The sequence below is a fragment of the Molothrus ater genome, chromosome 29 (genome assembly GCF_012460135.2).
Source record: "Molothrus ater isolate BHLD 08-10-18 breed brown headed cowbird chromosome 29, BPBGC_Mater_1.1, whole genome shotgun sequence".
NCBI lineage: Eukaryota > Metazoa > Chordata > Aves > Passeriformes > Icteridae > Molothrus > Molothrus ater.
In genome coordinates this window covers 796,650-822,498 of record NC_050506.2, presented here as the reverse complement: position 1 = coordinate 822,498, position 25,849 = coordinate 796,650, and the positions used below count along the sequence as shown (strand labels likewise).

General features: G+C 55.1%; 4 protein-coding genes across 5 annotated transcripts; all 4 read left to right on the top strand.

Moving 5' to 3' along the window:
- The first annotated feature begins 4,325 nt into the window (after positions 1-4,325).
- Positions 4,326-7,879, top strand: S100A16 (S100 calcium binding protein A16). Of its 2 annotated transcripts, XM_036397959.1 has the most exons (3): positions 4,326-4,348; positions 5,203-5,364; positions 6,603-7,879. In XM_036397959.1, exons 2-3 carry the CDS (start codon positions 5,209-5,211, stop codon positions 6,765-6,767), a joined length of 321 nt encoding a protein of 106 aa, XP_036253852.1. In that variant the 5' UTR covers positions 4,326-4,348; positions 5,203-5,208; the 3' UTR covers positions 6,768-7,879. The 2 variants fall into 2 exon arrangements, with proteins under 2 accessions (XP_036253852.1, XP_036253851.1); XM_036397958.1 differs by lacking the exon at positions 4,326-4,348 and having other exon boundaries at positions 5,011-5,364.
- Positions 7,880-11,523: 3,644 nt separating this feature from the next.
- Positions 11,524-13,428, top strand: LOC118696053 (protein S100-A4-like). The gene is made up of 2 exons (XM_036397981.2): positions 11,524-11,673; positions 13,267-13,428. Exons 1-2 carry the CDS (start codon positions 11,533-11,535, stop codon positions 13,426-13,428), a joined length of 303 nt encoding a protein of 100 aa, XP_036253874.1. The 5' UTR covers positions 11,524-11,532.
- Positions 13,429-15,995: 2,567 nt separating this feature from the next.
- On the top strand, positions 15,996-17,624 carry LOC118696038 (protein S100-A4-like). The gene is made up of 3 exons (XM_036397965.2): positions 15,996-16,300; positions 16,797-16,942; positions 17,384-17,624. Exons 1-3 carry the CDS (start codon positions 16,234-16,236, stop codon positions 17,546-17,548), a joined length of 378 nt encoding a protein of 125 aa, XP_036253858.1. The 5' UTR covers positions 15,996-16,233; the 3' UTR covers positions 17,549-17,624.
- A 3,630-nt stretch (positions 17,625-21,254) lies between these two features.
- On the top strand, positions 21,255-22,474 carry LOC118696034 (protein S100-A9-like). Its single transcript, XM_036397960.1, has 2 exons — positions 21,255-21,428; positions 22,173-22,474. The coding sequence occupies exons 1-2, from the start codon at positions 21,276-21,278 to the stop codon at positions 22,407-22,409; spliced, it is 390 nt and encodes a 129-aa protein (XP_036253853.1). The 5' UTR covers positions 21,255-21,275; the 3' UTR covers positions 22,410-22,474.
- The last annotated feature ends 3,375 nt before the right edge of the window (positions 22,475-25,849 follow it).

Here is a 25,849-nt window from a genome sequence, read left to right as displayed (position 1 = left end):
CACCTCCCAAATTCTTCTTTGGGGACCCCAAACACCTCCAGATCCTTTATCTGGATGTCCTGGAGACGCCAACCACCTCCCAACCCTTCATCTGGAGGCCCTGCAGACACCAAACGCCTCCAGATTTTCCAGCTGGCGGTGCAGGACCAGGAGCACCCCGAGGTCCCCGAGGTCCCACGGGCTGGGGACACCTCTGGGGTGGCTCCTGCCCGCTCGGGGCAGCCGCGCCCGCCCCGGATGCCTCGTAAAAAGCAGGGCCTGGATGTGGTTGTGACATCTGCCAGGGGAACAGGGCGATGAGAGGCTGATTCAGGGCTGAGCTGTTCGCCCTGGGGCTCGGGGAGGGATTCCCGCCCTCCCCGAGATGTTGCATCACCACCATCATCATCATCACCGCCGCCATCCACCGCCATCATCATCGCCGCCACCAGAACAGGTTTTCTTCCTCCCCGCCGAGATTAGGAAGAGGCCGGGCCCGAGCTGACGCGTTCTTTCCGGGATGGGGAAGGAATTCCAGAGGTGCCGGGAGCAGGTGGATCCTTCCCGGGATAAATCAGCTCCTGCTTTGCATCCCCAGGTGCGCCCGGCAGCCGGGATCTGATCTCGGCATCGCATCTGGCGCCGGGAGGCACCGGGCCTGCAATTTGCAGGGTTCATTAATTGGTGGATGGGGCTTGACGAGCTCAGATCCCAGCTGGGCAGAGACTCGTCCATGCCAGAGAGCTCTGAGTGCCCCAAAACCCCAGAAAACGGGGTTTGGGCTCAAATACGGGATTTGATTGATCCCTAACCTGGGTCAGCCCTTGGCACCCACCAGAACAAGAGCATTTGGCCCAAATGAAGGATTTGATTCACCCCAAACCTGGGTTTGGGCTCAAATGAAGGATTTGATTCACCCCAAACCTGGGTTCTGGCTCAAATGAAGGATTTGATTCACCCCAAACCTGGGTTCTGGCTCAAATGAAGGATTTGATTCACCCCAAACCTGGGTTCTGGCCCAAATGAAGGATTTGATTCACCCCAAACCTGGGTTAGGGCTCAAATGAAGGATTTGATTCACCCCAAACCTGGGTTCTGGCCCAAATGAAGGATTTTGTTCACCCCAAACCTGGGTTCTGGCTCAAATGAAGGATTTGATTCACCCCAAACCTGGGTTCTGGCTCAAATGAAGGATTTTATTTGCTCCAAACTTGTGTGAGTCCCTTGGACCCACCAGAAAATTTGGTTTTGGCTCAAATTAAGGAATTTTATTCACCCCAAAGCTGGGTCAGCCCTTTGCACCCACCAGAACAATGGTTTGGGCTCAAATTAAGGATTTTATTCACCCCAAATGTGGGGTTTGGCTCAAATTAAGGATTTTATTCACCTCAAAGCTGTGTCAGCCGCTCGCACCCAGCAGAAAACTTGGTTTTGTCTCAAATAAAGGATTTTATTTGCTCCAAACCTGTTTTGGCCCCTTGTACCCACCAGAATGAGTGGTTTGGGCTGAAATTAAGGATTTTGTTCACCCCAAACCTGTGTCAGCCCCTCGCACCCACCAGAACGAGTGGTTTGGGCACAAATTGAGGATTTTATTCACGCCCAGCGCCCGGGGTGTGTCAGGGCTGGGATAAGTGGATTTCCACGATCGGGGGGGAATTCTGTGCCCTCTCCCCACTGCTGGGACCCCTCGTGCGCCCCTTTGGGACCTTTTGGGGCGATCCCAAAACCCCAAAACCCCGAGGGAGCCCCGGGAGGAGCCCGGCGCGGGTCCCTGCTCGCTCGGACCCGTCCCGGTGTTGCAACCTGGGGGAAGCATTTCCCAGGTAAGGCCCGGTCTGGAAACGCCCTGGGAACGTCAGGGAAGGGTGGGAGGCTCCTTAAAAACCCGGCTGGGCCGGCGGGATGGGTGCGAGGTAGAGGAGAGAGCGGCCGGACCGATTCCCAGCGCCCGACAGACGCACGGACACCGCGGGACCCCCGGCAGGATGCAGGTGGGAATCCCGGGGGAATCCCGGGATGGGGAAATGGGGAACCCCCCCCCTCGGGACCCTCGGGATGAGGATTTACCTGGGGAGAGCCCCTGGGGTGTGAGGTTGGAGGTTGAGGAGGTGGAAATTCCTGGAATCCTCCGGGAGCGGGGCCAGGGAACGGGGATGGGCTGAGGGGAACCGGGATGGGCTCGGGGGGAACCGGGATAGAACCGGGATGGGCTCGGGAGAACCGGGATAGAACAGGGAGGGGCTGAGGGGAACCGGGATGGGCTTGGGGGGGACCGGGATAGAACCGGGATGGGCTGAGGGGAACCGGGATGGGCTCGGGGGGGACCGGGATGGGCTCGGGAGAACCGGGATAGAACCGGGAGGGGCTCGGGAGAACCGGGATGGGCTCGGGGGGAACCGGGATAGAACAGGGAGGGGCTCGGGAGAACCGGGATGGGCTCGGGGGGAACCGGGATAGAACCGGGAGGGGCTGAGGGGAACCGGGATAGAACCGGGAGGGGTTCAGGGGAACCGGGATAGAACCGGGATGGGCTTGGGGGAACCGGGATGGGCTCGGGGGGAACCGGGATAGAACCGGGATGGGTTGGGGAGGAACTGGGATTGGGCTTGGGAGGAACCGGGATAGAACCGGGATGGGCTCAGGGGGGCCGGGATAGAACCGGGATGGGCACGGGGGAACTGGGATAGAACCGGGATGGGCTGAGGGAAACCGGGATGGGCTGAGGGGAACCGGGATGGGCTGAGGGGAACCGGGATAGAACCGGGATGGGCTGAGGGGAACCGGGAGGGGCTTGGGGGAACCGGGAGGGGCTCGGGGCAGCCGGGACCGGGGCAGGAGCACCCGGGGAGGTTCCCTGGGGCTGGAGGGTTCGGGCTGGGGCTGCCAGCGGGGTCTGGGGGCCGGCAAAGGGGATTTGCTATGGGGAAAGGGGGATCTGCCATTGGAAAAGGGGGATTTACCAGTGGAAAATGGGGTTTGTTGGTGGAAAGGGGGGATTTGCTATTGGAAAAGGGGAATTGCTGGAGGAAAAGGGGAATTGTTGATGGGAAAGGGGATTTTTTTGGTGGAAAAGGGGGATTTGTTGGAGGAAAAGGGGATTTGCTGTTGGAAAAAGAGGATTTACCAGTGGAGAAGAGGATTTTCTATTGGAAAAGGGGGATTTGTTGGTGGAAAAGGAGGATTTTAGGGTGGAAAAGGGGGTTTGTTGGTGGAAAAGGTATTTGCTGGTGGAAAAGAGAATTTGTTGGTGGAAAAAGGGGATTTGCTATTGGAAAAGAGGAATTCACCGGTGGAAAAGCAGGATTTCTTGGTGGAAAAGGAGATTTGTTGGTTGAAAAGAGGGATCTGCCATTGGAAAAAGGGGATTTGTCAATGGAAAGAAAGGATTTTTGGTGGAAAAGGGGAATTTGTTGGTGGAGAAGCAGGATTTGCTGATGGAAAAGGAGGAATTTCCCTCTGGAAAAGCAGGATTTGCTGGCGGGGGATGCCGGGCTGGGAGCAGGGAGCGCTGGGGCCGCGCGTGGCTCTGTCCCCCAGTGTCCCCCAGTGTCCCCAGTGTCCCCAGTGTCCCCATGTGCCACCCGGTGAGTGCCCGGTGGCCCCGGGGCTGTCCCGTGAGTCACCGGTGGAGCAGCCTCGGAGCCCCAGGGCCGGGCAGGGCGCTGCCACCACGGGGACAGGACAGGTGACACCGATGTCACCGATGTCACCGGCTGCCGAGGGGGTTGTGGCCTCGGTGCTCCCAAACCCCTTCGGTTCCTGGGCTGGAAATGGAACCCCCAGCCCCAAAGCCACCCTGGTGACAGTTCTGAGAGTTGGGGACAGTGACGGAGTGACCTCGGGCTGCGGCACCACGGGGGACAGAGGTGGCTTGGGAGGACACAGGGACACATGGGGACAAGGAGGAGAGCGTGGCTGGGCCCTGGTGTCACCTCCCCAGCGGTGTCACCTCCCTGGGGCTGGGCCCGGTGTCACCTCCCTGGGCCTGGTGTCACCTCCTCGGTGTGGCTGGGCCCGGTGTCACCTCCCTGGGGCAGGACTGGGCAGGGTCAGGGTGACAAGAGGGGACAGGAGCCAGGTTGTGACACAGGGCAGGACCTGAGCGAGCAGCAGGGTTGGGGACACCCTCGTGGGGACAGTGCTGGGCCACCCCTCAAGGTCCCTGTGGCGGTGGCTGTTGTCCCCTGGGCTGGGTTAAAGGGACAGCCTGGGACAAAAGGGACAAAAGGGACACCCCCAGCCTGGCTGTCCCCACCCCGGCCAGGCAGGAAAGAGCCGAGTCCGGCCAAGGTGACGCCGTTTCCGTGTCATTGTCACCGGGATGTGACGGGGGGACCGTCCTGACAGGCCCAGGCAGAGCTTCCTGGTGGGGACAGTGGGGACAGGGGGGACAGTGGGGACAGGGGGGACAGGGGGGACAGGAGGGGACAGGAGGGGACAGGAGGGGACAGTGGGGACAGGAGGGGACAGGGGGGACAGGAGGGACAGGGGGGACAGGAGTGGAACAGGAGGGACAGGAGGGGACAGGAGGGGACAGGAGGGGACAGTGGGGACAGGAGGGACAGGGGGGACAGCAGGGACAGGAGGGGACAGCAGGGACAGGAGGGACAGGAGAGGTGCTCGGCAAGCCGGGACCTGCCCCGCCGGGCCGTTCCCGCAGCCGTGAAGCAACAGCGAGGGCAGGGCCGGTAATTCCGGCCCCGTTCCTCCCCAACGAGCCCCGCGGCACCGGGACCGGCAGCACCGGCACGGCCCGGCCCAGGAGCGGGGGCGGCACGGGCGGCCCCGGGGCCGGGTGGGGCGGGCACAGGTGGCACCGAGGATTTGGGGCGGGCACAGGTGGCACCGAGGATTTGGGGAGGGTACAGGTGGCACCGAGGATTCGGGGAGGGCACAGGTGGCACCGAGGATTTGGGGCGGGTACAGGTGGCACCGAGGATTTGGGGCGGGCACCGAGGATTTTGGGGCGGGCACCGAGGATTTTGGGGTGGCCACAGCTGGCACCGACTGGGGCAGGCACGGCTGGCACTGAAAATTTTGAGGCGGGCACAGGTGGCACCGAGGATTTTGGGGATGGGCACCGAGGATTTTGGGGGCGGTGAGGAAGATGAGGATCCCCCAGCCCCGCGGGTCATTTGCCTTTAGGCCAGGATGGGTTTTCCCTTCCGGGGGTTTGTGGTGGGGACCCCCGAGGGTCTCACCCGAGTCTCGCCCCCTCAGGGCACCATGGCCGAGTGCACGGAGCTGGAATGGGCCGTGCAGGTGCTGGTGAACAACTTCGACAAGTACTCGAGCCGCTGCTGCTGCTGCAAGAACCCGCGGCGCATCAGCAAGAAGGATTTCCGCAAGATGCTCAGCCGGGAGCTCAACCACATGCTGACGGTGAGCCCGGGGGTGCAGGACGGCGTTTTGGGGGGATCTGCCCGCCCTGAACCCGGCCTGAACCCGGCCTGAGCCTGCGCTGCCCCGTTATCACCCGAGCCCTATGAGGGGCGCTGATAGGCAGCGCAATCGGCCCATGCCAAAAATTGCCCAATCGACCTAAAATTGCTCATCCTGCTCATAGGACTGGTTGTAGCCACAACCGTAATCCTGTTGGGGAAGATGAAAGAGGAAAGCCTTATCAATATGATTGCCTAGCAAAAGATTGTGAGAGTATAGAAACTAAAAGTGAGGTTGAAATGAAAGCAAGCTCTGAGATCCCTCAGTCACTGAACAGCTGGAAAACAACGCTGGGGCTGCTGAAGGTGATCCCCTTTTGATGGAACAATCCCTCTGCTTGCAGAGAGGTCCAAGGGGCAGAGCAGACCCTGCCGGCTCGGCAGAAGGGGCCCAAAGAGGAGTTTTTAGGGTTTAAAATGTAGCACAGTGTGGTGATGTAGTGATTCTTATAGGCTGTATGGAAATGCTGTAGGATTTGTGTATTGGACTGGATTGGTTAGTGAGAATCAGAATGTTCAACACGGAAGATTTATTTATAACCCTAACCCTAACCCTAACCTTGACCCTAACCCTAAACCCTAACCCTAACCTAAACCCTAACCCTGACCCTAACCCTTAGCCCTACATTTCACTTAAATCAAAACGGATTTCTACCCAGGAAAATTTCCACTCTGCTTCAATACCAAAAATCCCCAAATCCACATTTTCACGCCGTGATAATTCTATTATTGTACCATTCAAACCTCTGTGACTTTCAGCTCCTCATCCCAAGCGGGTGACTTGCTCCAGGGGTCATCATCAGAGCCTCAGGTGTTCTGGGCTGCATTCCGGGCTCCTCAGCAGCTCCGGACACCCGGAGGGGTTTAATGAGTTCCCACACCGCATTAGACCAGCCCAAAACTCCGCTGCTGTCACCGCAGGGCACGAACGACAAAACACAAGCACACCCCGCTGTTCTCAAGGCGAGGAAAAAAGGGGAGCTCATTTTCTGACTCCGACATTTCCAGTTTTCCAAGGGTGACAGTGGATCGGAGGGTGACGGTGCCACCTCTCCAATGGCACTGGCCAAACCAGCAGCCCATCGGCCTCCCCCCCCCTCCACAAAGGGACGCAAAACATTTACGAGTCATTGGAAAATCTTAAAAAAGCCCCAGGCTGACACCGCTGTTCCCCCGCAGGACACCGGGAACCGCCGCGCCGCCGACAAACTCATCTGCGACCTGGATGAGAACAAGGACGGGCGCATCAGCTTCGAGGAGTACTGGACCTTGATAGGAGGCATCGCCAGCCCCATCGCGCAGATCATCCGCCAGCAGGAGCAGAGTGTCAAACACACCAAGTAGAAGCTGCTGGACCCCCTCCGGAACTCCCAGCTCCTCCCATTCCCTGCTTTCTTTATTTTTATTTTATTTTTCTTTTTTTGGTGCCCGCCCCTGAGCCTCCGAGATCCCCCCCGGGACCCGCCAGCTCCTCCCATTCCCTGCTTTCTTTCTTTTCTTTTCTTTTTCTTTTATTTTTCTTTTTTTGGTGCCCGCCCCGAGCCTCCGGGACCCCCCAGCTCTTCCCATTCCCCGCTTTTTAATTTTATTTTATTTTTTGTGCCAGCCCCGAGCCTCCAGGACTCTCCCCTGGAACCCCCCAGCTCCTCCCATTCCCCGCTTTTTAATTTTATTTTATTTTTTGTGCCAGCCCCGAGCTTCCGGGACGCCCCCCACTCCACTCCTTCCATCCCCCACTTTTTAATTTTATTTTTTGGGTTTTTTTTGTGCCCGCCCCGAGCCTCTGGAACCCCCCTGCTCCTCCCATCCCCTGATTATATTTTATTTTATTTTATTTTTTTTTTCCAGGACCCCCCCCCCCTCATTCCCACCCAAATCCTGTGGGTGGGATTTGGGGGGGGGGCTCCTCCTCGTCCTGCCCCTCTTTCCTCCTCTTTTCTCAGCATTCCCAGTAAAGGTCTCAGCCACACCGCTGGGGGAGTTGCACTTTTCTGATCGAGCAGCTGGAACCCGCCCCTTTCGGCCGCTGGGGTGGGTCCCACCGCGGGCAGCTGGTTGTTTTCCCCATTCGCTGACCACCGGCGCTCTCAAACTCCCTTCCTCGACTTCTCCGCCTCAGCACGGCGCTGGTGGCGAGGTTAAAGCGCCGCGGTGGAGCCGGAGAGGAGCAGGAGGGCCCCATCTCAGCGGAGATGCTCTGAGCTACCTCGAGCGAGCAGCCGGAGCTTCTCCCCACAGGGATTTTGTTTCGTTTTCTTCTCAGGCCGTGGCGGATGCTTTGGCAGCGTTTGACGGTGTCAAATTTCGTGCCTTGAGTCCCATTTGATATTTTAGATTGAATTTTGTCTGAACGTTCATCCTTTTCTCGGAGGGTGAAGCTCTCCCCATGCTCTGGGGTGGGAATTTTGTCTGCGCTCAGAAATCCCAGCACGGGCGGCGCTCCCTCTCTGCCCTCCCTCGGGGGTTCCCTTTTGTTGTTTTTTTTTGTTTTTTTTTTTTATCCCAAAAAACAACCTTGGGCAAAGGGGGGGGGGGGGTTGTTTTTCCCTGGTTCCCGGCCACCCCCGTGGTTATTTATTGTTTATCGCAGCAATAAAATTTGGAGGAGCAGCGGGTGATGCGCAGATTTTATCCGGGGGGCTGTGGGAGGGGTCTCCACCCTGTCCCTCACCTGTGGTGGGGTTCACAGGGGTCCCAGATGAGGGAAGAGGTGAGAATCCGTGTTTCAGAAGGCTTGATTTATTATTTTATTATATATATTATATTTATTACATATATTTATTATACATATATTTATTAGTTTATTAAATAATAGATAGTACTATTTATATAATACATAAATATACATTAATATATAAATATATATTAATAAATATATAAAGATAATAACATTATAATAAAATATGATAATATTTATATAATAAATATATAAAATACATAATAATATATAATAAATAATAAATATATAAAAATAAATATATAACATATAATATATAAATATATATTTTTATATTTATACATTTACATATAGTTATATATAAAGATATATATTAATGAATATATAAATATAATAATATAATAAAATCTAATAAATAATGTAATATAATATAATGTAATATAATATAATATAATATAATATAATATAATATAATATAATATAATATAATGTAATGTAATGTAATGTAATGTAATATAGTGTAATATAATGTAATGTAATATAATATAATATAATATAATATAATATAATATAATATAATATAATATAATATAATATATAAAATATATAAAATATATAAATATGTAAATATATAAATGTACATGTTTATATATATTTATATATATTTTAATATATTTATATATATTTATAAATTTATATATTAGTATAATATATAATATATAATATATAATATATAATATATAATATATAATATATTACAACTATACTAAAAGAATAGAAGAAAGGATTTCATCCGAAGGCTAGCAAGGAATAGAAAAGGAACGAATAACAAAATCCTGTGTCTGACCAGAGAGAGACCCATTTGGAGTGTGATTGGCCATTAATTAAAAACAACCCCACGAGACCAATCACAGACGCGCCCGTTGCATCCCACAGCAGCAGATATTCTTCGTTCGCATTTTGTTCCTGAGGCCTCTCAGCTTCTCAGGAGAAAACAAAAAATCCTGAGGAAAGGATTTTTCAGGAAATATCCCCGCTACAACCCGCCCTCGCCTCGCCTGGGCTGGCGACAGCGCCAGCAGCCACCACCGGGTGTCAGCAGCCACCGCGGCCGCATCGGTCCGGGCGGGTCCCTTCGCGTCCCCTCCGTGTCCCCTCCGTGGGACACCCGGGGCTGACCCCGGTCACGAACGGGATCTCACAGCTCGCTCATTAATGGGATCACAGAGCGCATTAATGGGATCACAGAGCTCATTAATGGGATCTCACAGCTCGTTAATGGGACCTCACAGCTCACTCATTAACGGGATCTCAGAGCTAATTATGGGATCACAGAGCTCATTAATGGGATCACAGAGCTCGTTAACGGGATCTCACAGCTCACTCATTAACGGGATCTCACAGCTCATTAACGTGATCTCAGAGCTCATTAATGGGATCACAGAGCTCATTAATGGGATCTCACAGCTCACTCATTAACGGGATCTCACAGCTCACTCATTAACGGGATCTCAGAGCTAATTATGGGATCACACAGCTCATTAATGGGATCTCAGAGCTCACTCATTAACGGGATCTCACAGCTCATTAATGGGATCACACAGCTCATTAATGGGATCTCAGAGCTCACTCATTAACGGGATCTCACAGCTCACTCATTAACGGGATCACAGAGCTAATTATAGGATCTCACAGCTCACTCATTAACGGGATCTCACAGCTCACTCATTAATGGGATCACAGAGCTCATTAATGGGATCACACAGCTCGTTAATAGGATCACACAGCTCACTCATTAATGGGATCTCACAGCTCATTCATTAACGGGATCTCACAGCTCATTCATTAATGGGATCTCAGAGCTCATTAATCGGGTCTCACAGCTCATTAATGGGGTCTCACATTTCATTAATTAATGGGATCTCACAGCTCATTAATGGGGTCTCGCATTTCATTAATTAATGGGGTCTCACAGCTCATTAATGGGATCCCGCAGCCCCCCCGAGCCTCCCCGTTCTCCCGTGCGAGCCCGGCCCGGGCTGTCCCCGTGGGAACGGGCGGGGCCGGGCTGAGTCAGGGCCGAGGAATCCCCGCGGGTTGGGCCGTGACTCACCCGGGGGTGCGGGGCGAACCGGGCCGGGCCGGGCCGTGACTCACCCGGGGGTGCGGGGCGAACCGGGCCGGGCCGGGCCGGGCCGTGACTCACCCGGGGGTGCGGGGCGAACCGGGCCGGGCCGGGCCGTGACTCACCCGGGGGTGCGGGGCGAGCCGGGCCGGGCCGGGCCGGGCCGTGACTCACCCGGGGGGTGCGGGGCGAGCCGGGCCGAGCCGGGCCGGGCCGGGCGCGGCTCTCCCGGGACCCCGAAGATCCGGGCTCGGCCACCCCCAAGTCCCATTTTTGGGGAGAAATTCCGGGAATTTGTGTCCCTTTCCCAGCCCTGGAGGTAAAGGGGAGACAGAGAAGGTCTCGTTTGTCCCCCAGAGGGGACGCCCTGTGTGGGATCGCAGAGATTTTGGGGTGTTCTGTTCCCCAAATGTACCAGGGAAAAGGGGCAGCTCGTTAATGGGATCACAGAGCTCGTTAATGGGATCTCACTGCTCACTCATTTATGGGATCACACAGCTTATTTGTAGGATCACAGAACTCATTAATGTGATCTCACAGCTCGTTAATGGGATCACAGAGCTTGTTAGTGGATCACGGAACTCACTCATTAACGGGATCTCACAGCTCACTAATGGGATCACAGAGCTCGTCAATGGATCTCACAGCTCACTTATTGATGGGATCACACAACTCATTAATGGGATCTCACAGCTCACTCATTAATGGAATCTCCCTTCTCATTAAGGGGATCTCACAGCTCACTCATTAATGGAATCTCCCATCTCATTAATGGGATCTCACAGCTCACTCATTAATGGGATCTCATGGCTTGTTAATGGGATCACAGAGCTCATTAATGGAATCTCACACTTCACTCATTAATGAGATCACAGAGTTCATTAATGGGATCACACAGCTCATTAATGGGATCTCACAGCTCGTTAGTGGGATCTCACAGCTCACTCATTAACGGGATTGCAGAGCTTGTTAGTGGGATCACAGAGCTCATTATCAGGATCACATAGCTCATTAATAGGATCACACAGCTCGTTACACAAAAATGAGGCGCGGGCGAAACCCGGGTGCGAGGAGCAGCCGGGCATGTGGGGGCTGCCCCGGGGGCAGTGCCACCCTGTGCCACCCCGTGCCACCCTCCTGGGCTATAAATCCCCGCCGTGCCCCGCTGCCCCATCCCACCCCTCGAGAACTGATCCACGCTCAGCCGGTGAGTCCCCGCTCCCTTCCCTCCTCCAGCACCCCAAAATCCGCCCGGGCCCCCCCCAGAAGCTGATGGCACCCCCTGCTCCGTGTCCCCAGGTGTCCCCATGGCGTGTCCCCTGGAGCAGGCGATGGCCCTGATGGTCACCACCTTCCACAAGTACTCGGCCAAGGAGGGCGACAAGTACAAGCTCAGCAAGGCCGAGCTCAAGGAGCTGCTCAACAAGGAGCTGCCGGTCTTTGGGAGCGTGAGTGGCCTTGGGGACATCCTGGGTGTCCCTTGGGGGTGGAGGGCCAGGAGGGACCAGCCCTGGGTCTTTCTCTGGGTCTTTGTCCTGGGTCTTTGTCCTGGGTCTTTGTCCCAAATCTTTCTCTGGGTCTTTGTCCTGGATCTTTCTCCCGGGTCTTTGTTCCAAGTCCTTCTCTGGGTCTTTCCTCCCAAGTCTTTGTCCCAAGTCTTTGTCCTGGGTCTTTGTCCCGGGTCTTTGTCCCGGGTCTTTGTCCCGAGTCTTTGTCCCGGGTCTTTGTCCTGGATCTTTCTCCAGGTCTTTTCTCCCAGGTTTTCCTCCCCAGTCTTTTCTCCTGGGTCTTTCTCGAGTTCTTCCCTCCTGGGTCCTTTTTCTCCCGGGTCTTTTATCTCCCTCTTTCCTCCTGGCTCTTTCTCTGGGTCCTTTTTCTCCTGTGTATTTTCTCCTGGGTCCTTTTTCTCCTGGGTCTTTTCTCTGGGTCTTTCTTTCTCCCAGGTCTTTTTTCTTCCTCTTTCCTCCCAGGTCTTTCTCTGGGTCTTTTCTCCCAGGTTTTTTCTCTCCCGGGTCTTTTTTCTCCTGGGTCTTTTCTCCCGGATCTTTCTCTGGGTCTTTTTCCCCAGTCTTCTGTTCCAGGTCTTTTTTCTCCTGGGTCTTTTCAGTGGGATCTTTTCTCCTGCATCTTTCTCCTGGGTCTTTTTCCTCCCAGGGTCTTTTGTCCCGGTTCTTTCTCTGGGTCTTTGTCCCGGGTCTTTTCTCTCCCGGGTCTTTTCTCCTGGGTCTTTTGTCCTGGTTCTTTCTCTGGGTCTTTGTCCCGGGTCTTTCTCTCAGGTCTTTTCTCCTGTGTCTTTCTCTGGGTCTTTCCTCCTGGGTCTTTGTCTCGGGTCTTTACTCCCAGATCTTTTCTCCCGTGTCTTTTTCCCCCGGCTCTCTGAAATTCTGATGGATCCATCCCTCGTGCTCCAGGGAAATCCCTGGAGAAGAGCAGGAACGAGGCCTGGAGGGGCTCAGCCCCAAAGGAAATTCAGCTTTTTTTAAACCCACAGAAATATTTTGTTTAGCAAAGGAAATCACGCTCCAATTTCCCTTTTTTTATTCACTATTTCTTTTTTTCTTAACCCTCACTTCCCTTTCTCGGCTTGTGGTTTCAACCAGGAGGTGAAATTTTTTTTTTTATTTTTTATTTTTTTTTGGCCAAATTTTTCCACACCCGGGAGGCCCTTCAATTTAATTTAGTTTAATTTAATTTAATTTAATTTAATATTTTTGGGGTTTTTTTTTCCAAATTTTTCCACACCCGGGAGGCCCTTCAATTTTATTTTATTTTATTTTATTTTTGCCAAATTTTTCCACACCCAGGAGGCCCTTAAATTAAATTAAATTAAATTTAATTTAATTTAAGTTTAGTTTAGTTTAGTTTAATTATTTTATTTTCGGCCAAAGTTTTCCACACCCGGGAGGCATTTTTGGAAATTCGGGCACTGCCCATCTCACCCGCCAAGCCCAAAATCCCTCCCTGAGGCAGAGGAGGGGAGAAGGCGGGGAAGGGGCGGCCCCTCCCCTCCAACCCTCACCCCAAACCCTCTCTCTGGACAGAAACAAATGGACGAGGCCGAGTTCAAGCGGCTGATGAACGACCTGGACCACAACAAGGACAGCGAGGTGGATTTCAAGGAGTACGTTTGCTTCCTGGCCTGCATCACCATGGGCTTCAACGAGTTCTTCAAGGACGACCCCAGCAAGCACCGCAGGAAGTGACCCCGGGGTGACCCCAGAATGACCCTGGAGTGACCCCCGGAATGACCCTGGAGTGACCCAAAAGTGACCCCCAGAATGACCCTGGAGTGACCCCAGAGTGACCCCCAGAGTGACCCCAGAGTGACCCCAGAGTGACCCCAGAATGACCCTGGAGTGACCCCCAGAGTGACCCCGGAGTGACCCCAGAATGACCCCGGAGTGACCCCCGGAGTGACCCCCAGAATGACCCCGGAGTGACCCTGGAGTGACCCCCAGAGTGACCCCAGAATGACCCTGGAGTGACCCCCAGAGTGACCCGAGAATGACCCTGGAGTGACCCCCGGAGTGACCCCCAGAATGACCCCAGAGTGACCCCCAGAATGACCCTGAAGTGACCCCAGAGTGACCCCCAGAATGACCCCAGAGTGACCCCGGAGTGACCCCTCCCCATGGCCACCCCAGCCCTGAGGGGCTTTCAATAAAAGATTTTCCCTGATCCTGATTGAGTTTTGGGGTTCTGTTCATTTTCCCCCCAGCCCTGGCTCAGTTCTGGGGTTTTGTTCAGGCTTTCTCCCAGTTCTGGGGTTCTGTTCAAGTTTTCCTCCATCTTGGCTGAGTTTTGGGGTTCTGTTCATTTTCCCCCCAAGTCCTGGCTCAGTTCTGGGGTTTTGTTCGGATTTTATCCCAGTTCTGGGGTTCTCTTCAGGCTCTCCCCAATCCCAGCTCAGTTCTGGGGTTCTGTGCAAGTTTTCCTCAATCCTGGCTGAGTTTTGGGGGTTCTGTTCATTTTTTCTCCCAATCCCAGCTCAGTTTTGGGGTTCTGCTCATTTCCCCCCCCAATTCTGGCTCAATTCTGCGGGTTCTGTTCAGGCTGTCCCCAATCCCAGATGAGTTTTGGGGTCCTGTTCATTTCCCCCCAATCCTGGCTGAGTTCTGGGGTTCTTTCCAGATTTTCTCCCAGTTCTGGCTCAGTTCTGGAGTTCTGTTCATTTTTTCCCCAATCCTGGTTCAGTTTTGGGGTTCTCTTCAGGTTCTCCCCCAGTCCTGCTCAGTTCTGGGGTTTTGTTCATTCTTCCCCCAATCCCTGCTCAATTCTGGGGTTTTGTTCAGATTTTCTCCCAGTTTTGGGGTTCTGTTCATTCTCCCCCCAATCCCAGCTCAGTTCTGGGGTTTTGTTCAGGTTTTCTCCGAGTTTTGGGGTTCTGTTCATTCTCCCCCCAATCCCAGCTCAATTCTGGGGTTTTGTTCAGTTTTTCTCCCACTTTTGGGGTTCTGTTCATTTTTCCCCCCAGTCCTGGCCACGCTCAGCGCTCACCCCCGCCGTGCCCAGCCTGACTCACGCCTTCCTCCAGCTCTGTGGGATTTTCCACAGCGTGGCTCAGCCCTGCGAGGGTTTATTTTGGGAGAAATTTGAGCAAAAACAACTCTTGGGTGTCGCTGGAACGTTCTGGGGAGGGTTCAGGAGCGGTGCCCTGGGAGCCACCAAGGGTCGGGGGCACACCAAGCCCCCAGATCCTCCCCAAATCCTCCCCAAATCCTCCCCAAATCCTCCAGGTTGTCCCCAAAGCCCCCAGATCCTCCCCAAACTCCCCAGATCCTCCCCAAACTCCCCAGGTCCTCCCCAAACTCCCCAGCTCCTCCCTACGACCCTTCAGCCCCTCCCAAGTCCCCTGGGTTGTCCCCAAAGCCCCCGAATCCTCCCCAAACCCCCCCAAATCCTCCCCAAGCCCCCAAATCCCCCAGGTTCCCCCCTAAAGCCTCCAGGTCCTCCCAAAGCCCCCAAATCTTCCCCAAGCCCCCAAATCCTCCCAAAGCCCCCAAATCCTCCCCAAATCCCCCAGGTTGTCCCCAAAGCCTCCAAACCCTCCCCAAAGCCCCCAGGTCCTCCCCAAGCCCCCAAATCCATCTGGGGAGGGCTGGGGGACACTCGGGGGCTTTGCCAGGGTTGGGGGAACATTTGGGGGCTTTGCCAGGGTTTTGGGGGGCACTCGGGGGCTTTGCCAGGGTTTTGGGGGAACATTTGGGGGCTTTGCCATGGTTTGGGGGGCACTCGGGGGCTTTGCCATGGTTTTGGGGGGACATTTGGGGGCTTTGCCATGGTTTGGGGGGCACTCGGGGGCTTTGCCATGGTTTGGGGGGCACTCGGCTTTGCCAGGGTTTTGGGGGGACATTTGGGGGCTTTGCCATGGTTTGGGGGGCACTCGGGGGCTTTGCCAGGGTTTGGGGGCACTCGGGGGCTTTGCCATGGTTTGGGGACATTTGGGGGCTTTGCCAGGGTTTGGGGACACTCGGGGGCTTTGCCAGGGTTTTGGGGGCACTCGGGGGCTTTGCCAGGGTTTTGGGGGGACATTTGGGGGCTTTGCCAGGGTTTGGGGGCACTCGGGGGCTTTGCCAGGGTTCGAGGTTGGGCCCTGCCCGTTGCCGGTGCCCGCCCCAGCTCCCGCACACGTGCCCGGGCCACGGGAGCGGCTCCGTTACACAACGGGAGCGCAAATCGCTGCCAAGAGACTGGAAAAGGGAAAAAAAAACCCTCGGCACAAACCCCGGCTCGGCACCACCCCCGAGACCGGACCCGGGATGGCACCGGGGGGCACCGGGGGGCACCCGAACCCCGCGGGGCTCTCCCGGCCCGGGTGGTCCCTGGGCAGCCCCAGCGGCGCATTTTGCTCCTCCTAATCCAAACCAGCGCCCTTGGCAAGGGCGGGGGCAGCTCCCAGGGTTTCCTTTCTCCTCCTTTTCTCCTTTTCCAGCCGGGTCCGGGCGGGCTCGGGAGCGTCGCTGCCTCCCCGGCCGGGTGTGGCTCAGGCGGGGCGATGAACGCTATAAATGCCAGGGCCTGAGCCTGGCTCCCCTTCCGCCCTGCCCGATCTCTCCTGTCCCTCCCGAGCTCTCGGTGAGTCGCTTTTACCCCTCCAGATGTTCTCCAGATGTTGCCAGGCGCGGCTGGGGGGGGTCCCGCTGCAGGTGCCGAGCTGGAAATGCGGATTTCACCGGGCCAGGGCTGGAAAAACTCCCGAGCCCCTTCCCTTCCCTTCCCTTCCCTTCCCTTCCCTTCCCTTCCCTTCCCTTCCCTTCCCCTCCCTTCCCTTCCCTTCCCTTCCCTTCCCTTCCCTTCCCTTCCCTTCCCTTCCCTTCCCTTCCCTTCCCTTCCCTTCCCTTCCCTTCCCTTCCCTTCCCTTCCCTTCCCTTCCCTTCCCTTCCCTTCCCTTTTTTCCCATTTTTTTCCCATTTTTTCCCATTTTTCCCCCTATTTTGGGGTTGCCCAGCCGGGCTGGAGCCGGGGAGGGACCGGAGCATCCCGGGACAGACCCGGGCCTGGCACGGGGGATTGGTCCCTGGTTCTGGCTCTGAGGGTGCCCAACTCCTGTGTCCCCTCGCTGTGTCCCCAGCTGTCCCCATGGCGTGTCCCCTGGAGCAGGCGCTGGCCGTGGTGGTCGCCACCTTCCACAAGTACTCGGGCAACGAGGGCGACAAGTACAAGCTCAACAAAGCCGAGCTCAAGGAGCTGCTCACCAAGGAGCTGCCGAGCTTCAGCGTGAGTGCCGGGGGGGGACTCGGGGCTTTGGGGACGTCCAAAGCCCGGTTTTAACCCCTCCAAAGCCCGGTTTTAACCCTTCCAAAGCCCCGGTTTTAACCCTTCCAAATCCCGGTTTTAACCCCTCCAAAGCCCGGTTTTAACCCCTCCAAAGCCCTGTTTTAACCCTTCCAAAGCCCGGTTTTAACCCTTCCAAAGCCCCGGTTTTAACCCCTCCAAAGCCCCGGTTTTAACCCTTCCAAAACCCGGTTTTAACCCTTCCAAAGCCCCGGTTTTAACCCCTCCAAAGCCCCGGTTTTAACCCCTCCAAAGCCCCGGTTTTAACCCCTCCAAAGCCCGGTTTTAACCCCTCCAAAGCCCCGGTTTTAACCCTTCCAAAGCCCGGTTTTAACCCCTCCAAAGCCCGGTTTTAACCCTTCCTTTCCCTCCTCCCTCGGGCAGAATCAAACCAGCGAGGCGAGTTTACAGAAGCTGATGAGCAACCTGGACTGCAACAGCGACAACGAGGTGGATTTCCAGGAGTACGTGACCTTCCTGGCCTGCATGGCCATGATGTGCAACGACTTCTTCCAGGACCTGCCGGACAAGATGCCCCGCAGGAAGTGAGGGCAGGGCCCGGCACGGCCCCGGGACCCTCCCGTGTGATCCCCACATCATTTCAATAAATTTCCATTTAAACAAAGCGGTTTTGCCCCCCCCGGGGGTCTCTCTGGCCTGGCTGGGGGAAGTTGGGGGTGATGCCAGGTTGGTTCTGGTTCTGGTTCTGGCTCTGGCTCTGATTCTGGTTCTGAATCTGGTTCTGGTTCTGAATCTGGTTCTGGTTCTGGTTCTGACTCTGGTTCTGGTTCTGAATCTGGTTCTGGTTCTGAATCTGGTTCTGGTTCTGGCTCTGGTTCTGAATCTGGTTCTGGTTCTGAATCTGGTTCTGGTTCTGGCTCTGGTTCTGAATCTGGTTCTGGCTCTGGTTCTGGTTCTGGTTCTGGTTCTGGTTCTGGTTCTGGTTCTGGCCCTGGCTCTGGCTCAGCCCGGGATGGATCCTGCACCCCCGAGGCTCCGGAAACTCCCCCGGGGCCGTTCCCAGGCTGGTTCTGACTCTGATTCTGATTCTGGTTCTACTTGGGCTGGGGGAAGCTGGCGGCAATGCCAGGCTGATTCTGGTTCTGGCTCTGGTTCTGGCTCTGGTTCTGGTTCTGGTTCTGCCCGGGGTGGATCCGGCACCCCCGAGGCCTCGGGAACCCCCTCGGGGCCGCTCCCCGGCAGCCGCGTCGGGGCTGACTCAGCCCGGCCCGGCCGCTCCTCCCCGGAGCCGCTCCCACCCCGCAGGGCTGCGGGAACAGCTCCGAGCTGGGATGGTGCCGGTCCCGGAACAGCTCCGAGCTGGGATTGGGCCGGTTCGGGAACAGCTCCGAGCTGGGATGGTGCCGGTCCCGGAACAGCTCCGAGCTGGGATGGTGCCGGTCCGGGAACAGCTCCGAGCTGGGATTGGGCCGGTTCGGGAACAGCTCCGAGTTGGGATTGTGCCGGTTCGGGCTCAGCTCCGAGCTGGGATGGTGCCGGTTCGGGCTCAGCTCCGAGCTGGGATTGTGCCGGTCCGGGAACAGCTCCGAGCTGGGATGGTGCCAGTCCCGGAACAGCTCCGAGCTGGGATTGGGCCGGTCCGGGAACAGCTCCGAGCTGGGATTGTGCCGGTTCGGGCTCAGCTCCGAGCTGGGATGGTGCCGGTTCGGGAACAGCTCCGAGCTGGGATTGTGCCGGTCCGGGCTCAGCTCCGAGCTGGGATTGGGCCGGTTCGGGAACAGCTCCGAGCTGGGATTGTGCCGGTTCGGGCCCAGCTCCGAGCTGGGATTGTGCCGGTTCGGATTGTGCCCGCGGATGTCGCGATTGTCCCCTCCCCATCCCCGGTGCCCCGGGCGTTCTGCCGCGTTCCTGCCCGGGGTGCGGCCGTGCGGAGCCGCCACTTCCCGGTGCTCCGGGCCAGCCCATCCCGGTTCCTCCCCCGGTGCCCTTTCCCCTCTCTTGGTCACGCTCCGGGCTCCAGATGTGCCACACGCCCCTTCCAGATGTGGCCGTGCCCCTTCCAGATGTGACCGTGCCCCCTTCACCGCCTTCAGCGATGCCACAAAGGGACGGGAGGAGAGGGAACGGCCTCGGGCTGTGCCAGGGCGGCTCGTGGGGTGGAATTTCCCCCTGGAAAGGGCGGCCAGGCCTTGGAAAGGCTGCCCAGGGAGGGTTGGAGTGGCCACCCCTGAGAAACACCTGGATGTTGGTCTGGGTGGGCAGGTGGGGGTCGGGAACAGCTTGGACGTGGTGATCTTGGAGGTTTTCCGACCTCTGGGATTCTAAGATTTAGGGGGAAAAAAAATTCTCCATCCCTCCAGAGTCAGTGAACCCCCAGAGAATGGGGCTGAACCTCCCCCTGCACCCCTGGGCAGGTGAGAGGGAACCCCAAAATCCCAAACCTCACCTGTGGCCATCTGAAGGTGGAATGATGATGCCCGCAGGGATCCAACCTGGATCCATCCCCCTGTCAGGGATCCACCCTGAATCCATCCCCCCTGTCAGGGATCAACCCTAAATCCATCCCAGTCACAGGGATCCACCCTGAATCCATCCCCGTGTCTGGGATCTATCCTGAATCACTCACCTGTCCTTGTCCCCCTCCTGTCCCCATGGCACTCACCTGTCCTTGTCCCTTTTCTGTCCCCATGGCACTCACCTGTCCTTGTCCCTCTCCATGTGCCCCAGCCATGCCCTCTCCTGTCCCCATGGCACACAGGTGGCCTTGTCCCTTTTCTGTCCCCATGGCACTCACCTGTCCTTACCTGTCCTTGTCCCTCTCCTGTCCCCATGGCACTCACCTGTCTTTGTCCCCCTCCTGTCCCCATGGCACACACATGACCATGTCCCCCATGCCAGGTGGCCCAGCCACGCCCTCTGCCATCCCCATGGCACTCACCTGTCCTTGTCCCTTTTCTGTCCCCATGGCACTCACCTGTCCTTACCTGTCCTTGTCCCCTCCTGTCCCTCTGGCACTCACCTGTCCTTGTCCCCCTCTCCTCCCCATGGCACTCACCTGTCCTTGTCCCCTCCTGTCCCCATGGCACTCACGTGTCCTTGTCCCTGTCCCCATGGCCCAGCCACGCTCTCTGCCATCCCCAGGCCTGTCTGAACCCGTGTCCCTGCCGTGTCACCCGTGTCCCTCTGCCCAGCCCACGCGCGTCCCCTTCCCGTTGAGGACGCGCCCGTCCCCTTCCCAAACCCCGTCCCTTTGTCTCCCTCTTTTGCAATTTTGGGTTTTTCTGGCACCAGTTCCTGGGATGAGGAGCCTGGCGGGAGAGGTTTCACCACCGCTGTCATCGTCACTTCCCAAAATCTTCGTGACCACATGGGGTGGAGGCTCCTCACCACCCCCCTCCAGACACTTGGGGTTCTGCAGCTCATTCTGGGAATACTGGGAATACTGGGAATACTGGGAATACTGGGAATACTGGGAATACTGGGAATACTGGGATGGGCTCCACTGGGAGCAATGGGGAGGTCCCAAACCTGGGGGACAGCTGGGCGTGGATCACCCAGATGATGCCCTGGGTTATCCTTGGGCAATTCCAGCTGCTGGGAAGTGCCACCTCCCAGGACCTGCAGCAGGATTGTCCCCTGGACCCAGGGAAATGTCCCTGGCAGAGTTCCACAGGGCAGGATTGTCCCCTGCATCCAGGGAAATGTCGTCCTGGAGGGGTGGCCACCCCTGGCACCTGTCTGTGAACTGGCGGAGAATTTTCAAAGCCTGACAAAATGAAATCCAAGTTTTTCAAACGCCTCTCAGTTGCCCCATCTGTGAGTCAGAAAAGGGCTTAATCCAACTCCTGTCCAGCAGCCAAATTCACCAAAAACATCAGTGACAAACCACGTCCCCCCTGGGTAAAACCAGAGACAGCTGGAGACCCTCACCCAGAGAAGTTCCTCCTCCATCATCTCCACCAAACACTTGTGGAACGTTCCAGAAAACGCCACCGCTGACCCCTGATGCAATTTTTGGTGTTTCCTTGTTTTTGCCTGACGAGTTTGGGGCTTCCCCTCCCTGGATAACAGTTCCTGGATGGGGTGAGGAGCCCGAAATCCTCACCTGGGCGTGCTGCGTGCCTTGCACAACTCCTGGAGCTCCTGGCAGCTCCAGGAGGGTATAAAAGGTGCCATCCCCAGCTCGGCACCACCAGTCCTCCTGCTCCTCCCTCTGCAGAGCCCAGACCTCCTCCGAGGTGAGCAGATCCTTCCTGGTGAGTCCCCGGGCTCGGGTTCCCTTCGATGTTTTGCCGTTTGTCCCTTTCCCGGCAGGATGAAAACCGACCTGGAGCTGGCGCTGGAATGCGCCGTCAACGTCTACCACCGGTTCGCGGCGCAGCGCCCCGTGGACGACTACCTGAGCCTGGGGGAGTTCTCCAGGCTGCTCAAGGAGACGGCCGAGCCCTTCCTGAAGAACACGGTGCCGGTGAGAGCCCGGGCTGGGATCAGTGGGGTGGGATCGATGGGATCGGGGTCAATGGGATGGGATGGGATCGGTGGGATAGGGTGGGATGGGATCAATGGAATGGGATGGGATGGGTTCAGTGGGATGGAATAGGATGGGATGGGATGGGATGGGATGGGATCAATGGGATGGAATAGGATGGGATGGGATGAGATGGGATCAATGGGATGGGATGGGATGGGATGGGATGGGATGGGATCAATGGGATGGGATGGGATGGGATGGGATGGGATCAATGGGATGGGATGGGATGGGATGGGATGGGATCAATGGGATGGGATGGGATGGGATGGGATGGGATCAATGGGATGGGGTGGGATGGGTGGGAGTGGGCCTGGGAGATCCTCTCATTCCAGGGATGCTGGGCAGGGACACCCCCCACTACATTGGGGCGCTCAGAGCTCATCCTTGGGCACTTCCTTGGGGATGGGGAGGGTTCACAGAATTCCCAGAATCACTGGGTTGGTTGGAGGAGGCCTTCAAGATCATCGAGTCCAACCCCAACCCCTCAACTCAACCCTGGCACCCAGTGCCACATCCAGGCTTGTTTAAACACATCCAGGGACGGTGACTCCACCACCTCCCCGGGCAGAACATTCCAGAACTTTATCTTGGGACCTTCCCAAAGCGAGGGAGGGTTTTTTGGGGTTCAGGCCTTGCTGGGTAAGGGTGAGTGACCCCGAGCTGACTGTGCTCCCCCCACAGCCCAAAACGACCATGGACAGCTACATCAAGCAGCTCTTCACCAAAGCCGACGCCAACCACGACGGCCGCCTCAAGTTCACCGAGTTCCTGACCACGCTGAGCCTCGTGGCCATTGATGCCCACAACAGGTCCCACCAGGGCCCTGGTGGTGACCACGGCCACGACCACGGGCACGGCCACGACCATGGGCATGACCACGGGCATGACCATGGGCATGGGCACAGCCACCGTCACTGAAATGGAGCCATCTCCCGCAGTGGCCGAGCCACGGGACTCTGTGTCCCCCCTTGTCCGGAACCAAATCTTTGTCACCTGCTTCTACTTTGTGGCATTGAAATAAAATCCCTTCCTCTGAGCACCAAACCCAACCGTGTGCCGTGTCCTGGGGTCTGTGGGGAGGGGGTGAGGCCCAGCCTGTGATTAAACCCAGATTGAAGGGAAAAATAATGGGGAGGGGAGAGTGGCATGGGGGGGACCTTGTTCTGGGCAAAGGGGTAATAAAGCCTCTTATTTGGCCTTATCATAATGCAGAGCACTAGGGCTCAGGAGCTCAGTCCCTGGGTAGGGACCGGGTGCCCGAAGCTCGCTCGCTCATGCCAAGACCGCAGGGCTACCATCTAGCAAGCATGGTGATTATCAGCTCTATAGTGATTGCAAGCTCTCAGGATTTCAGCTTTGCTTGCTAGGTAGTGGTGCCCTGGGCTTGAGGCTGCAGCAGACGGAGAGAGAGGAGAAGGAGAAGGCGCAGGCTGTTCCACGAAGATGGCTTTATTTGGGGAGGTCCGTGAAGGGTCTCTGCTCTTCTTCTTTCTCTCCTAATGGGGTACAGTATGCTTCTTTTATAGGGTTGGAAAGGATCCAAGCTTGACCAATGGGTAAGGGGTTAACATGACATTGCCTTATAGGGTTACAGAGGTAGGTTAAGGGGTGGAGGACAAGAAAACAGGAATTTTCTTTTGCTGTTTCAGCATTCCTATTGTTCATATCCTCCATGGTGCTTTTCCTAAATCTATGGGGTTTACTACAACTCCACTTTCTGTTTTTACAAAAAAGGCATTCGCTATAGTTCTTTTGAAACAGTGAACAAGGCACGAGAACATAGCTAACACAATAACAACTACAAGGAGAATCAACAACATTCCCTTAATCAAGGATGCAGCCCATCCTGTTAATCCCCATTGCCCAAAAAGTTCATTGACCCAGTCTGGGATTCTTTCTACTTTCAAGTCCTTCACGAGATCTTTCAGTTTCTGGATGTTCGCATGGATGGATTCCGAGCGTGAAGAGAGGTTGAAGCAGCACATCCCTTCGAAGTCTTCACAGCCGTGTCCATGGGCAAGCAGCAGGAAGTCGATTGCTGCTCGATTTTGGAGCGAAGCCTGTCTTGTGGTTTCTTCTTCCTTTAAGAGATCACTCAAGGCTGCAGATGTAGCGTTAGCTTGTTTACTGAGCCAGCACCCAAGGTGATTGATTTCACCGAGGGCTTTAGCTGCAGCTACCCAGGGTAAGAACAGGGAGACAGCAATCTTTTTTGGTTTGTTCCAATCGTATAATTTAGGATCACAATTTTCATCAAATTCAGTGTAGGACCTTTTTTGTCGTTTTGATTCGCTTTCTTTTTTCCAATTATGTAACAGGGTGATGTTTGGTGTAAGGGTAGAAAGTTTTCCAAGGGTACAGGGACCTCCCTGGAGTCGGGAGGGGATCCCAGCCCATACTCTGTCACCACAGATGAGAAACATTCCCTTGGGTAATACTTTGGGATGGAGAGAGGACACAGAAATCACACGAGCCGTGTAATTGCACCAATCGTGAGAGTTATAGGCTTTGTTAATTGGTGATATCTCTTTTCGATATGTGTTTTTGTTCTGGTCAATTTCTGGCCAATTGTTTTTTGGACGTCTAAAGTAAAATTTGACGCAGTATGTGGCCTTGGAGGACCCCAACAGATCTAATTCTTGGGGTTCCTCTCGAGCATCTGGCAGAATTTTTGTCCACTCGTCCCAAGTATCAGCCACATTGGGTCTCTTACCTGTGGTGCGGAGAATCTCTGAGTTATAGACAGGCCAGTCATCTGCTACAAAGGGAATTCCTCCTAGACATGTGGAAAGTGGGTTATCAATGCTTCCCATGGACAAGCACATGTTGTCCTGTTTTAATGTTTTTGCTAAGGTTACCCAAACATTATGGCTAGGCTGTGGGCTAATCCAGCCGAAGGCACACGGTACGGTGAAGAACATCCAGGCAGCAATGAGGACAGCAGCAACGGAGATATTTTTCATCTTTGGGCAGGAATAGGGCTTCTGATAGGGAATATAAGCAGAATTTGTTATCTTTATGATGAGAGGGTTTTCTGCCTTGTTCTTTTCTTGTTCCCCTCCTCCCCCCCTTTTTCTTTTAATTTCTAAGCTACACTATGGGAGGAGGAGTGGGTAGAGGGTTAAGGGGTTTTAAAAGATTAGGGAGGGGGAATAACGGTGTTTCTTTTTTTTTTTTTTTCTTTTTTCTTTCTTTAAATACAAAAAAAAACCAGTGTAACAACATATAGTTCAGAGAACACTTTTGTGTTAAGGCTATCTATGGTCTGATGCAGCAGACTGTTGTTTAGCTTTTCAGTTTTGTCTGCTGTCTTGTAATGGGGTGGTCTGTTCTTGTGTTTGTGGGTATTCGGCGACGTCTTCGTCTCCAGGCAGAGCTGGTTTGGTTTTGAGGTGGTCTTGTGTTTGCCTCAGGAGCGTTCTTGTCCCCGTTTGCAGGAGTAGTGTTCTCAGTGCCTAGGTATGGCTTTATGTTTTTTCCGGGGTACCACCTCGGACCGGATGGTAGTAGCACGCACGCATATCCTCTACCCCAGGTAATCAACTGGTGAGGCCCAGAAATTTGGTGTGTTTCAGGGTCCTTCACGAGCACAGGTGGTTTCTCAGTGAGCTTTGCTTGGGTGGTATTTGCAAAGTGGCGAAGTATTGGTGGGTCAGGCTCTGATGCTGTACAGTTCAGGAAGTTGATGACGTAGAGAGCCTTGCAAAGTCTTTCCACTGGAGATGTGATTCTCATGTCTCTGTTCTGTTGATCAAGGACTCTTTTGAGGGTTTGATGTGTCCTTTCCACGATGGATTGTCCTGTGGGGTTTACAGGTATGCCGGTCTTGTGTGCTATTCCCCATTCACTGAAGAACTCCTTTAACTTGCGGGAAGTGTAGGCTGGTCCATTATCTGTTTTAATCTCTTTTGGTACACCCAGGGCGGCAAAAGCAAGGAGAAAGTGTTTTATTGTGTGCATGGTATTTTCTCCTGCATGTGATGATGCAAATACTGCTCCTGAAAACGTGTCGACCGATACATGCACGTATTTTGATCTTCCAAAAGGTGCGAAGTGAGTTACATCTGTCTGCCACAGCTGGCAGCTATTCAGACCTCGGGGATTGACTCCCATCCCCATGGATGGTATCTGATAGTTCTGACAGTTCGGACACGTAGCCACGATAGCCTTTGCCTGATCCTTTGAGAGCTTAAACATTCTCATAAGGGCAGGTATATTTTGATGAAAAAACGCGTGTGACAACTTTGCCTGGGCAAAGATGTTAGGAACATTAGCAGTTTCTGCTGCCATTGCTAATGCATCCGCTTTTCTGTTGCCTTCTGCAACAAAACCTGGGAGGTCTGTGTGTGACCTCACAT